We start from the raw sequence: 14,567 nt of genomic DNA, 5'->3' as shown, positions 1-14,567 counted from the left end.
GATTGGATTAGTAAACGTTTCTGGTCCAGTTATGTTTCCAGTTCAGCTACGGCCCCGGATGCTCTGATTTTGTTATCGTTTTGGCCAAATTATCTTGGTAACTATTCCACCGACTCACTAAATCGATACGTGTAGGAAAATAGCCTATTACATCAGCTGCCTTGGAAGAGGCGTCAGGAGAAGTTGGAGGATCTAAATTTGTCACCATGAAAGAGGCCTTCAATTAAATAATCGATGAAAACACTCAATTGTAGATGTGCAACGCTTATTATTTGCCTGCATTATGTGAGCATTGCAGAGGCAGAGACAAGCACGAGGAACTCAACAAAGCCAATAAAAAAGGGGGAGGCTTGGCTGCGCTTGTCTGACTTCTGCAGCAGAGGTGGAGACTTGGAGACTCACTCTGTGCCCTCCCCTGCCCATCGTGCAGCAGAATTTCTGTTCCAATTGGACGCGGAATTGGCAGGTTCCGGAATGAGAAGAATGGCATCTATTTAATGCAATGGTGGGAAATCTCCCAACAATTACTTAATCAGGCCTGTTGGGTCTCCCCATTTGGCCTGCGAATCACTATGTCAGGTAGCTGACAGGTGGGCAAACCTGCCTGCTGAGGGTGGGGAAAACAAGGATCTCACCCACTTCTTAGAACCCCTCCCAACATCCATGACAGATGGCCATCCAACCATTGCTTAAGAACCTCCAAGGAAGGAGGGAAGGAGAGTCCATCACCTCCTGAGGGAGACTGTTCCACTATTAAACAGCTCTTACTGTCAGTGGTAGTAGAGGTTCTACCCTCGGGAGCAGAAGAAATAGTAATAATAGTAGTAGTAGGAAGAAGAAGAAGAAGAAGAAGAAGAAGAAGAAGAAGAAGAAGAAGAAGAAGAAGAAGAAGAAGAAGAAGAAGAAGAAGAAGAAGAAGAATTAATAATGTTATTTATACCCCACCCATCTGGCTGGCTTTCCATCTTGTTTTCCCAGCCACTCGAGGCAGCTTACAGCACATAAAAAAATGTAAAACATTAGACATCAAAAATTTCCTGAAACAAGCTTGCTCCACTCTTCATGTAATAACTCCTCAGATAGTTGAATATGGCTATCATGCCACCTCAGTCTCCTCTTTTCCAGGATAAATATACCCAAGTACAGTGGTACCTCAGGCTACAAACACTTCAGGTTACAGACTCCGCTAACCCAGAAGTAATACCTTGGGTTAAGAACTTCGCCCAAGGTTGAGAACAGAAATCGCACGCTGGCAGCAGCGGGAGGTCCCATTAGCTAAAGTAGTACCTCAGGTTAAGAACAGTTTCAGGTTAAGAACAGACCTCCAAAATGAATTAAGTTCGTAACCAGAGGTACCACTGTATCTATTTGTTAGTCTTTAAGGTGCCAGAAGACTATATTTTTTGCCGCAAAAGACCAACACAGAGGCTACCCCTCTGGAAAGACATTCATGAGGATCTGCCTTGCCTCTCTCTTACCAGCTGATTCCACCAAAGCCAAGCTCTTCATTTTGGTTCCATGCAGCACATCCTGAAGATCACGGTAGCGGCAGTTCAGGGTTATGTAGCGCACGTCGCGCACCATGATGTCCTCCACGCGCACATTGTACTTCCTGCAATACACAAGAGGCGCTGAAGGAAGCCTGACCCATCTCTGCACTTCTCTCTGCCACAGAGTCTCCCAGCTCACTAAGCCCTGTTGCTTCTTCAGCTCCCAACACCTCCTCCTCCCAGGCTTCTCCCTCTGACCGCTCAACGTCAACCCACCACCACTCCCCGGGCTCTGAGCCTTCTTCCTCTGGGGGTTCCCCAGCTGGTTCCTCCCATAATTCCTCTGGGTCCAACCCATCCCTGGCAGCCACCAGGCCAACACACAGAGGCACACTTACTCCTGATGTCCCCAACCCAGCTCTGGCAAGTAGGGCAACTTCTTGATGCGGATGATGCTGTCGTAAAGAGAGGGCTGTAAGCTCTGGGCCACGGCGTTGGCCAGGATCACTGCGATCATGACTGGCAGGATGTGGGAGATCTGGCCTGTCAGCTCAAAGACGATGACCGCCGTGGACACGGTGTGAGTGACGGCTCCAGACAGAGCAGCTGCACCTGGTGGGGGTTAAGAACGGGAGTGAGATGTGAAGGGCACCGTCTGCTCAGATGCCTTGGAAACTGTCAGGGACTGGGCAGAGGAGGAGGAGGAATGGTGGAGGCCGCCTCCCCCCATCCTGACCCTTCCAGGGTGGAGGAAGAGGAAGACAGTCTAGATTTACAACAGGGGTTTTCGGGAGGTCCCAGCTCAGAGGCAGATGAGGGGGAAAGTTGGGAAATAATGGGAGAGGAGGCGGCAGAACCGGAGCAGAAGCTGGCTGACACAGTGTCTTTAGAAAGCATTTCAGACCCCCCATCTCCCAGAACATGGCGAGCCTTAAAAGTAGGAGAGTAAAGAGCTCAAAGACAGAGGGCACGTAGCAGCACCCGTAGAGGAGACGAAGGAGGAAGTGGGAGAGACGGGGGTGGAGATTCGCTCGGGACAACGACACTATCCAAGAGGCTGGGTTCTATAACATTGAAATAAAAAAGGACGGTAAGAAACTTTCCCTTGTCTTTATACTTTCCTGGGCAACCAGCTGGGAGCCGCTGACAGCATCCTGACAGAAACGCAGGGAGGTCTTAGAGCCAGCAGGGGAGAGAGGCAAGCAAGAGCCTGAGAAAGCACCCAGCCACCCCAAAAGACCAGGCAGGGGTAGGCTAAGTCAGTTGCAGTATGCCAAGCCCAGCCCAGCTCTCACGATGGCTCTTGGGAGCCTAGAGGCATCCCCAGCGGAAATGCCATACTTCAAGGCCTCATGCATTCCAGGAGGGAAAGGGAAGGCAGCTTTTTGGAGACAGACGCCCCCCTTCTCTTCTGGGGCCACATGTCAGTGGTGGGTGGGGCCAAGGGCAAAAGTGGGCAGGGCAACCCATGCAAATTTTGCCTTTGTACAGCAAGCTACTTTACACACACCTTCCTCTCTGTTCTTAATCCAGGCAACCAATATGAATTATTAGAGCTTCAGCTGGGAGAGGGGACACTCTAGGAGAGAGTGAAGCAGGGCTGATGCAGGGCATGGCCTGCAGAGAGGCTTGAGCGACTGAGGGCCCTGGAGGGCCACAACTGGCCCCTGCGTCTGAGCTTCCACACACTCTACTCAAAGGCCCCACTCCCAACTTCTGGACTGCTGCAGTTCGTGGAAAGGTCCATGGTGACAGAAGGAGAGGCAGAGGCGTGGGCTGCATTCACATTATACACACATTATACCAGGCACAGGCAAACTCGGCCCTCCAGATGTTTTGGGACTACAACTCCCATCATCCCTAGCTAACATGACGAGTGGTCAGGGATGATGGGAGTTGTAGTCCCAAAACATCTGGAGGGCCGAGTTTGCCTATGCCTGCATTATACTATGATGATGCCGCCTTAAACAGTCATGACTTCTCCCAAAGGATTCTGGGAGTGGTAGTTCTGCCAAGGGTGCTGAGAGTTGTCAGGAGAGCCGTCTTCCCCCTCACAGAGCTACCATTACCAGAGTGGCTTAACAATCGTTCCTTCTTCACCAGGAAGTGCCCAGGCCCTAACCACTATGCCACCCTTCTGTTTCAGCTCCTATCATTCTCAAAGGCTCCTGTGCCAAAGAGGTCATGCAGAAGTCGAATGGAGTGTCAAAATTCACCTTGGATAAGGCTATCAGTAGCTCCCAGCTGTGACTGGCATAATAATAATAATAATAATAATAATAATAATAATAATAATAATTTATATCCCGCCCTCCCCAGATGAAGCCGGGCTCAGAGCGGCTAACAACAGTAAAAATAACACAGTTCACATAAAATCACAATCAGTTAATTGAAATACATTCTAAAATCAATTCGATTCTAAAATCAATTCAGAGTCAAATTAACGGCAACCATTGGGCTAGAGTTCTATGAGGATTACAGAAGGAGACACGCACTGTCTCCAAGATCAGAAGCAGTGCAGCTCTGAATACCACTTGCTAGGGAACCAAAAACAGCCCGAGAGGGTTATTCCTCTCAAGCCCTCCTTGTGGGCTGCCCACAAGGTTGGCCAACGTGGGAAAAGAAGATGGACTTTGGTCTGATCCATCTGGGATCCTGTCACTGCGCCCTGACCCTCTTTCGACGAGGGAGTGCCCCCCACCTGAACATCCCAGTTTTTGGAAATGGTACAAGAGAAGCTGCCTCTTACCCACCACTGCGTAGCCGCCGGGAACAATGCGGTAGATGTTGCTGTCGGTGTGGATGCCGTCTGGGAACCATGCTGCCATGCTCTCGCCCACCAGCCGCCCAAAGGCCGCACCTGCCCAGAGAGACAGGGGCAGAGTCCAAAGGTGGATTTGGGTAGGTATAGTTGGAAGAAAAGCAGAGGAACACTTTGAACCCACCCAGACTCTGCAATCATCATCTGAGGCCTATCTTTGCGTGCCTCCTCCGTGTCAGGTCCAGAGAGTCACAGCACAGGAAAGGGCCTTCTCCCCCCCCCCCAAAAAAAAACCACACCCCCAGAGTCCTTTATGTTGGGGGTAATTCAGACTGAAATTCCCAGGTGTCAGAAAAGGTTACTTATGTATGCAACAACCGCGGCCTGTGTTTCGTTAGCCCCCAAATGGAAAATGAGCAAGGTCCCAACTAAAGAAGATTGGCAGGTTAAGTTGACAGAACATGCACAACTTGCAGACTTAACACAGAATAAGAGAACAAGAATGACATACGTTTAAAGAAGATTGGAAAACGTTTATTGAATATACGGGGAATAATTGTGTGCAAGCTGAAAACGCTGGCAGCATTAAGATAAATTCAACAGCGTAAATAATTTCTGATGGATGTAATAATGGAAAAATGATTCATATAGTTTTTGTGAAATATGCAGGGATATACAATATGCAAAATGAACCATGGAAAGAGAAGAGGGGTAGTCAGTGATATCTTAAGTAAGTAAAATGTTTATCTGAAATTGTAAAACAGAAAATTTAATAAAAATCATATTGAAAAAAAGAAAAAGAAAGAAAGGGCCTTTTCTGCAGTGGCTCCCCATTTGGGGAACAGTCTCCCCAAGGAGGTTTGGCTGGCGCCTTAATTGCACACCTTTAAGTGCCAGGCAAAAATATTCCTCTTTAACCAGGCCTTTGGCTGATTAATCTTCTATGCTACGGCCTTTTAAATGTATTTGTGCAGGGGGCGGGTATTGTGACGTGGCTTTTGGTTAAACTATTTATTTGCACTTTTATCTTGTGAACTGCCCTGAGATCTTTTGGCAGGGGGCGGTATATAAATATAATATGTATAGAAAACAATAAAATATGTATAGAAAACAATAAAAAATGTGCAAAAATCCAGGCACCAAGAGGCCAAGAGGGCATCCAGGCACCAAGAGGGCATGGGACCAGGACAAACAAGAGCAGAAATGGCTATTCAGCATGCACAAAGGAATTATGGGTAACCTCGTCACCACAAATAGCTTTAGTCAAAAGTGGTCACTAGGGTGGGTGAATATTTGTCAATTTTGGTTACTCTCAGTCTATCAGTTTTCCAAACTTAGGAAACTCAGTTTGCCTATTTTTTTGTTTAAACAAAGTTCATATGAAAATTTGCATGCATTGTCTATATGTAATTTTGTGCCATTTATCCCAATATATGGAATTTTGTGTGCAAAACATGAATCATTTTCACTGCTACATGCACCTTTCACACGCAAACATTGGTTGCAGAAATGCAACTTTCGAAGGAAGGCTGCATTTCAGTTTGCTTATTGGTCATAGAATCATAGAGTTGGAAGAGACCACAAGGGCCATCGAGTCCAACCCCCTGCCAAGCAGGAAACACCATCAGAGCACTCCTGACATATGGTTGTCAAGCCTCTGCTTAAAGACCTCCAAAGAAGGAGACTCCACCACACTCCTTGGCAGCAAATTCCACTGTCGAACAGCTCTTACTGTCAGGAAGTTCTTCCTAATGTTTAGGTGGAATCTTCTTTCTTGTAGTTTGGATCCATTGCTCCGTGTCCGCTTCTCTGGAGCAGCAGAAAACAACCTTTCTCCCTCCTCTATGTGACATCCTTTTATATATTTGAACATGGCTATCATATCATCCCTTAACCTCCTCTTCTCCAGGCTAAACATGCCCATGGTCTGGCAAGTGTGAATTAGGCCGGGTCACTTTTAAAATGCAAATGGCATGAATTTCTGTCCGTTCCCATTGGCCACCAAGGAAGGCTGCTTGATCCTCTTCTGGGAAGAGTTAAGGGTCATTGCACAGAAGCAGAGAGAAAGGTCTAGGGTCTCCTACTCACCAATGACAAATACAGGCATGAAGGCTCCACAGGGCACTGGGATGGTAGTGGCCAAGGCTGACATCCAGAACTGGGGAGAGGACAAAGAGACAGGTGCCCATTATCAGGAGGGGAGAACCAGGAATGCCCTAGTGACCTCTTTGTGCTGAAGCGCTGTGGGAGGGGGAGAGAAGAAAGGAGAAGGGCCCAAACCCCAGGACAGAAAAAGAGACTGAAGATTACAATTCCCACAACAGGCAGGAAAACCTCTGCAATTTTCAAGCGGTCCCTCTTGGGGGAAGTTTGGGAACCAGCAAACGAGACCCGAGTGCCTGGGGACTAATCTGCAGCAGCGTGGTTGAAGGAACCAGCTGCAGTCTGAAATGGAGAAGTCCTCAGAATTCCCTACTGGTTGGTTTTATCTGCAAAGGGAGAAGAGGCTGTTTTGACTCCAGCACTCAAGCAATCAGCTAGTACAGGGGGAAGGGAGAGAGGAAGGAGAGGAGAGGGTGGGCAGGAAACAGAAGATATGCTTGCATTTTCAAGACCTCTCAGCAGCGTCTCGTGTACCACAGCCCTGAAGACCCAGGGGCAACTGTTTGAGGACTCAGCCCAGCTGAGTCCTGGGAAGGTAACCAGCAAAGCTCTTGTTCATGGATGCTACAGACAGCGTGGTCCCTGCAGCTGGCAACTGCTTCAGTGGCACAATGGGTCAAACACACCTTGCAGTTGAGCAGAAGGTTGGCAGTTCGATCCTAGCCAGGGATGGCTGTAGGGGCAGGATTCCTGAATTGCTGGAGGTTGGACTGGATGGCCCTTGGGGGTCCCTTTCCACTCTACAATCATAGGATTCGACCGGAAGAAAGGGGTGACGGGGAAGGGCGACGCACCTTCATGAGGATGAAGACCACCAGGGTGACAAAGACGTTGGAGCGTGGGTGCTTCCAGGCCTCAGAGGGGCCCACGTACTCAAACTCTTCAGCCAGGCCCTGCTTGGCCCACGTGCGGTTATCGAACAGGGTCACGAGCGTCTCCTTCTGCGTGAGCTGAGAGGCGAAGAAGGGGAAGAAATCAGGGGGCGAGAAGGGAGCCATGCCTGCCTGCAAGCGTAAGCTCTGGCTGTGTGTTTACAGAACTGAATAGGCTTAACACCGCAGTCTTCCTTAGGGACAGAGGTAATGTTAGAAGTGGGGAATGGTTGTAGCAGTTGTGTGAAACGAAGTGACACCGGGCGAACGATGGCATGTACCGTACGTTTCCGTGTACAGTGGTACCTCCAGTTGCGAACAGGATGTGTTCTGGAGTTCCGGGCAAATCCTGAGTTTTCCGCAGCCAGAGGTGCCTGTTCTGCGCATGAGCATGGCGCAACACGAGTGCTTCTGAGCATGCTACCAAACCCAGAAAAAATACTTCCGGGTTTGACGTTTTCGCAGCCCCAATTTTACGTTACCCGAGGGTAATGTAAGCCGAGGTTCTACTGTATAAGACTGTCTTTTTAAATTAAAAAATTATGTTCAAAATTAGGTGTCGTCTTATACATTGTGGGGCCGTGGGAGTGGTTGCTGCCACGAGTTGGAGATTGTTATTGGTGGCTGCGGCAAGGGCTGTTGTTGATTCGCTGTCGCTGCAGCAATTGGGCGGGTTATTTGCTGCTTTATTTGGCGATGAGACAGAGGAGTCTGGTGGGTGAGTGCTTTTTGGCATCTCCCCTGAAAAAAAGCTCAAGAACTCTGCCCCCCCAACAACTTCGGCGATCTCTGCCCCACCCCCCATTTTCTTAATTTTGAGTCCCCCAAAATAGGGGGCGTGTTATACACGGGGGTGGATTATACACAGAAAAGTACGGTATGTTGAGTGGCTTGAAATCTTACCTTATACTGCCCAGTACTTCTCCCTGGTTTTATTTATGTTACGTTATGCTTATGGATACGATTTATGTATTTTGCCACCCACATCATTTGATGCAGAGGTTTATTCCACCCCCCTCCCTGGTACTTATTAAACTATCTTACAGATAGTTAAGTGGCCTGTAAGTGGATCATAGCAATAAATAAACAGGGTACCGTCAGCCCAGAATTGCAAGTTACTTTTCTTAGGTGAGTCAAGGGAGGGGGAGAGACCATTATTATTATTTTTTTATGACTATATTTTTATTATTGATGCTACATGAAGTGTTCTTAATGCTGTACACTAACCTGGGATCTCTTGATAAATGTGGTATATACAATTAACAAATACTACTACTACTACTACTACTACTACTACTACTACTACTACTGCTAATAATAATAAATGTTCAAGAGCTACAAATTACCTGCCCAGCCATGAACTGCCCAAAGCCAGGTGGGAAGGTCAGCGTTGCTATGAGAAGCGTGACGAGAGCGGGGAACAGCAGGCGCCTGGAAGGTCACAGACAGCAGTGGTTAAAAAAAGAGAGTGGCCCCACTGCACGTCACCCCCCAACAGAGGCAGCGTGGTGTAGTGGTTAGAGCATTGGACTATGGACGGGTTCAAATCCCCACTCGGCCACAAAGCTCTCCCTGGGTGTGACCTTGAGCCAGTCACTGCCTCTCAGCCGACTCTACCTCACAGGGTTGTTGTGAGCCTAAAATGAAGAGCAGGAGAAGCAAGAACGCCACCTCGAGCTCCTTGGGAGGAAAAGGCAGGATGTAAATGTGACAGGTGATAATAATAAACAGACAAACAGCAGGAACAACTATGCTCCCCAAGGCTGGCAAACCCACGGAGGCTCAGAAGGTCATCACCACTTGCTTGGGGGAACAGCTGCCCCTAAGAGGATTAGCAGGCTTCCGTCTTAAGGACCAAGGGAGGTCAGTATTCTGCGACTGTTCGTGCACAGAAAGTGGATTAGGCGCATGCGAGTGGGGGAGAGGCAGGCAAGGAAATCCCCTCCCGAGCCACAATTTCCCTGCAGCTGGGTGGAAGCAGTATTAGAACAGCGTACTCTCTGTATGGAAGTGAGAGCTGGACCATAGAGAAGGCTGATCGCCGAAGAATTGATGCTTTTGAATTATGGTGCTGGAGGAGACTCTTGAGAGTCCCATGGACTGCAAGAAGATCAAACCTATCCATTTTTAAGGAAATCAGCCCTGAGTGCTCACTGGAAGGACAGATCGTGAAGCTGAGGCTCCAATACTTTGGCCACCTCATGAGAAGAGAAAACTCCCTGGAAAAAGACCCTGATGTTGGGAAAGATTGAGGACACAAGGAGAAGGGGACGACAGAGGACGAGATGGTTGGACAGTGTTCTCGAAGCTACGAACATGAGTTTGACCAAACTGCGGGAGGCAGTGGAAGACAGGAGTGCCTGGCGTGCTCTGGTCCAGGGGGTCACGAAGAGTCGGACACGACTAAACGAACGACTCTCTGCAGCATTTCATACAGGGCTGCATTCACCACTTGAAATAAAATGCGCCCAACACTCACCCACATAGGAACCTCCCTAGTTTATCAGACTATTTCCGAGCCTGGGTCCTCCAGAGGTTTTGGGCTAGAATTCCCATAAGCACCAGCCAGCTCTATGGAAATTGTAGTCCAAAACATGCAGGTTGGGGAAGGCTGGGTTATGCAAATATCAACTCAGAAGTAGGTACAAAAGGCCCTCTAACCTCCATTTCCAGCCTGACCCCCACCTGTTACATAGCTGGACTAAGCCATCCTTGGGCCTCCATTGCCCTCTCTGGGGCCCCACTCATGCTCTGGACAAGGCACCCATATGTCCAGCAGCTGTCGTGTCTTACTTTTTCATGAGGAACCGGTTAATGGCCTTCTGCTTGCGCATGAACTGGACAATCTTCCGGTTGAAGTACACGAAGAGTGCCCCACCAAAACCGCTGGCGATCCTGAAGAGGAGAGAAGAAGGCCTCAGTGTGGGGAAGAGGGGTCCTGCCAGGATGCAGGGAAGTGTGGGGTGGCGCCAGAGAAACCCTTCGAGACTCACCCAATGACAGCAAAGGCTGGCAGCTCCTGCAGGTCGAAAGGGAAGTCCAGTCGGAAGCGGGTTTTGAAGAGAGCTGTGATGGTTTCTGAGGGAAAGAGAAGAGTTGGGGTGACCAATCTCAGGTCTCTAGGACAAGAGGTGTGTTTGTGTGTGTGTGGGGGGGGGGGAATGTGGCCCCTAGGCTTCTCTACCTGGCCCTAGGAACCCACAACGTTTTTGGTTTTTTTGAAACAGACATTATGGATTTTGTTACAAACGGACCTAGAATGGACAATGTTGGTCTGCCTCATGCATCACAATAAACCATGGTTTGCCTTACATCATGGTTTATTTGCCTGCTGCCCAGCTCACACAAACCACACAATGGCTTGTTGTGTCAGATGAACCCAGACCATAGTTTGCTTTCCCCATCCTAAAAAACCAAACCAAGGCCCCTAAGCCAGAAATCAACCAAGGATTGCACTCGGCTGATTTCTGGTTCAACACTCACAGTTTGCATGAAATGAACAAAACGGTGGCCAGGGTTCAGATGACACAGCACGCTTTAGGTGGGGAGTAGGGGAGCCATGCCCACAATTAAACCATGGTTTAAGACAAACCATGGCTTCTCTCTTTTAATCCCCAGTTATATTTGATTAAGTTTCAACATTTTTAACATATACAGTCAAGACAATTCCATCTTTCCCCTTATTTTTTTCCAATGAGTCCCCCCCCCCCTTTCTGGTGCACCCTATCTTCTATCTATCAGATCATACCCACAATATTATAATCTAATTACTTCTGTTGCTCATAGCTCAATTTCTGCTCCTTAAATTGTCCGAAAAAGGCATCCACTCTTCAGTAAAACACTCATCATTAGATTCTCTTAATTTTACTGTCAATTTTGCCACTAGAACTATGCAAAACAAACCATGGCTTCTCATGATGTGCAAGCCGGGACATTGTTGTATTTGACTGGGTTTATCTTCTGACAGTTCTTGTTCTGTATTTTTAGAATGACAGTTTGATGTCTTGATTTTAGGCAGGTAGGCAGGCAGGCATAAAGCACTTATTAATTTTTTCTTTTTAAAGCAAGTTGAATGAGTTATTCTGATTCGCGATTTTTGGGCTGCATAGATTCAAGAGTTCTGCAGAGGGGTCATCATGATTGGTCAACAGAGATGTCCAGTTCTGCATGGACCCCAGCACTCCCTCGTTCCACCGGCCTCACCACCAAAGTAGACAAGTTTGGAAGCAAGCACTGGAGATGTTCCTGTCTGGGAAGGAAGACAGGGGCCGTACCTTCATCCTTGTTCCACACAGCGAGAACCCGGAAGATGAAAGCACTGAAGGTAGCGGCAAAGAAGCCACGCCAATAGTTGCGGACGGCGAAGAAGGTTGACGTGACTTCGATGCTGAAGAGGACACCTGGTGGACACAAAGAAGAGGGAAGAGTCTGGGAGCCACCAGAGGGTTCTAAACTCTAAACATGAGGCCCCTAAACCACTACCGGGGTTCTCCTCCTAGGACTGAGTTCGCCAAACTCACAGAGTTAGGGAATGCAGTACACGTCCAGCACTGAATGGAAAACAGAGGCTGCATCCACCCGGTGCTGGAAGCCTGGCACAACTACTGATCCAACGGCAGGTCCAGTCCCAGCTCCCTCAAGTTGGGAATTACTGAGCTGGGAATAGACAAAGGCAGCAGCTGTGCTGTGGAAAATCTGGCAGATTTTGTGCACATGAACATGCATGAGAGTGCAAGCAGGGTGGCCCAAGGACAACTGATATGCAGCAATCAGGGGTGGTCAAGGATGAATCTTGGGCTAAGAAGAGGCAGCCCCCCATTGTTCTAGTGGTCCGCATGGGGCACTATATATAAAACCGCTTCCTGTCCCGTGCCTCCTCTCCCCTCAATAATCTCCATTTTTGAACCCTTGTCCCGCATTAGTGGGACCCCACCCAACCACACTCCCCCTTCCCTTGTCCTGCATCACCACGACTGTTGCTTGGAAGCAGGAGACCACAAAAATGGTGCCAGCCTGAGGGTGGAAGGAGATGTTACAAGAGACAGGAGTTAGCAGAACTCGGTCTCTCTTTCCATTGGCTTTCTGGGAACATGCCAATACAACCCAACTTGGGCTGTGTTCTTCCCCGCCTCTACTGCTAGAAGTCAGCAAAATGAAACGAGGCGGGAGAAAGTTGAGGTATGAGGGACTGAACCCTCATGCACAGCAGGAATTCTTCCATGGCACTAGAATCCCTCTTTCTGGAAAAGCGCTTGATTGCAACTATTAATTTTGTTGTGTTAGAATCTGGAATTTGCTCCTGCAAGATGGAGTGGTGGCCACCAGCTTTGATTGCTTCAAAAAAGAATTAGGGGAAAAAACCTCATGTTCTTGGCCACAATATTGGAGACAGTATTTCCTCTGAATATTGGTTCCTTGGGAATGCAAGCAGGGAGAGGCCTCTTGTTCTCAGGTCCTCCTTGCTAGAGAACTCTGGCTAGCTGCTGTGAAAGAGGATGTTGGACGAGGTGGAGCACTGGCCTGATTCAGGCTCTTCATGCAATGAGTGGCTGTGTGCCTTTGCAGATTTAACCGGGGCCGTGCAATGCCCTGCATGGAAGCCTCTCTCTTCATTTGCTCTCACCAGCAAATTCAGTCCCTTCCTTCCTGCAACTGCTGCGGATTGAATTCCTCTTAAAGAAAGAGGCAGCCTGGATGGAGGGCCACTTAGTCACTTAGAAGCTCCCTGCGGTGGGGCATTCCCCCCCCCCATCTGCTTGTTTCGCTTGGCTTTTGAACTCGTATGTCCGCACACACCGACAGGTGTTATCTGGGCAAATGAGAAAGGGTCTCCCTCCCTCCCCTTATTTCTTTTGGGAAAGCTGGAAGAAAGGGAAAGACACACACAGATATACAGACCAAGCCTTTGCTCACAACAGAAACCAACACGGAAAGGGGACACAGACACCAGTCACCAACCTAGAAGAGCAAAAGCAGCGGCGAAGAGGATGCACAGGAAGGACTGCCTGGGAGGAGCCCGCAGCAAAAGGGGGGAAAGGAGGAAATGAAGTTAAGCCTGCAGTTGGAGAGAGGGTTCGCCCTGACCCCAAGCCCCACCCCAGGCTCACATCAGCTGCACGGGGCATTGGGTTATTGCACTTATTATTATCCAAGGTACTATACAAGGTACTATGGGACGCAGGTGGCGCTGTGGGTTAAAGCCTCAGCGCCTAGGACTTGCCGATCGAAAGGTCGGCGGTTCGAATCCCTGCGGCGGGGTGCGCTCCCGCTGCTCGGTCCCAGCGCCTGCCAACCTAGCAGTTCGAAAGCACCTCCGGGTGCAAGTAGATAAATAGGGACCGCTTACCAGCGGGAAGGTAAACGGCGTTTCCGTGTGCGGCTCTGGCTCGCCAGATGCAGCTTTGTCACGCTGGCCACGTGACCCGGAAGTGTCTCCGGACAGCGCTGGCCCCTGGCCTCTTAAGTGAGATGGGCGCACAACCCCAGAGTCTGTCAAGACTGGCCCGTACGGGCAGGGGTACCTTTACCTTTACCTTTACCTACTATACAACAGCTCTCCCTCACCTCCCTCTTTATATCCTCAGAACAACTCTGTGAGGTGGGCTGGGCCTAGAGAGATGGGGACTGGCCCAGGCTCAGCCAGTGAGACTCATGGCTGACCGCAGGTTTGAGCGCCAGTCTCCTGGGTCCAAGACCAACTCTTTAAGCTCTGGCTGAGCGTATAACCTGAAAACCCAAAATACTCAGGGATCAAATGATGGAGAACCCTTTGCTCAGCCCAGTGAAGGAGGATACAAATTGCTCCTTTCCAACCCTCATGGTTCAGGGGGCTTATTTTGAGGCTAGGCTCCCCAGCTCTCAATAATAATAATAGTAATAATAATAATAATATTTTCTTATACCCTGCCCATCCGGCTGGGTTTCCCCAGCCACTCTGGGTGTTGCTTAGGCCCCAGACTCCATTTTTGGCATTACCAAAGAAGACACTGCATGCAGAGTGCTATTTCTCTCAGTCCTTAAGCACAGCCAGCTCCCACATAACTAGGATTAGGGTGCAATAAATTTTAGGCTTCATTTCTGCACTGAGCAGAAGCAAAGACATATTTTGGGTTCACCTCCCTAACCAGAGGGGGTCCAGCTGAGAGAGATGTCCCTACTCTTCTCACTCCTCAGACCCTGTAAAGCAGACCCTTCCCAAACAGCTCCTACTCTTTGCTCCCTCTGTAGAGATATGGGAAGCAGAAGAAGAAGACAAAGAGTTTGGATTTGATATCCCGCTTT

At 49.0% G+C, this 14,567-nt stretch overlaps 1 protein-coding gene across 2 annotated transcripts in view; it reads right to left on the bottom strand.

Annotated features, from left to right (window-relative positions):
• Nucleotides 1-14,567, bottom strand: part of CLCN2 (chloride voltage-gated channel 2) — a 74,328-nt gene that overhangs the window by 13,283 nt on the left and 46,478 nt on the right. For both annotated transcript variants that reach the window (XM_083739339.1, XM_083739340.1), the window contains exons 8-16: nucleotides 11,561-11,686; nucleotides 10,280-10,364; nucleotides 10,080-10,181; nucleotides 8,633-8,717; nucleotides 7,209-7,364; nucleotides 6,340-6,409; nucleotides 4,240-4,350; nucleotides 1,889-2,102; nucleotides 1,479-1,612 (exon numbers count right to left, since the gene is read on the bottom strand). In XM_083739339.1, coding sequence (XP_083595465.1) covers nucleotides 1,479-1,612; nucleotides 1,889-2,102; nucleotides 4,240-4,350; nucleotides 6,340-6,409; nucleotides 7,209-7,364; nucleotides 8,633-8,717; nucleotides 10,080-10,181; nucleotides 10,280-10,364; nucleotides 11,561-11,686 — 1,083 coding nt within the window. The remainder of the gene's footprint in view (nucleotides 1-1,478; nucleotides 1,613-1,888; nucleotides 2,103-4,239; nucleotides 4,351-6,339; nucleotides 6,410-7,208; nucleotides 7,365-8,632; nucleotides 8,718-10,079; nucleotides 10,182-10,279; nucleotides 10,365-11,560; nucleotides 11,687-14,567) is intronic.

This window comes from Podarcis gaigeae, assembly GCF_964106915.1.
Source record: "Podarcis gaigeae genome assembly, chromosome: 5".
NCBI lineage: Eukaryota > Metazoa > Chordata > Lepidosauria > Squamata > Lacertidae > Podarcis > Podarcis gaigeae.
Note: the sequence above shows the minus strand (reverse complement) of the source record. Positions and strands in the feature narration are given on the sequence as shown.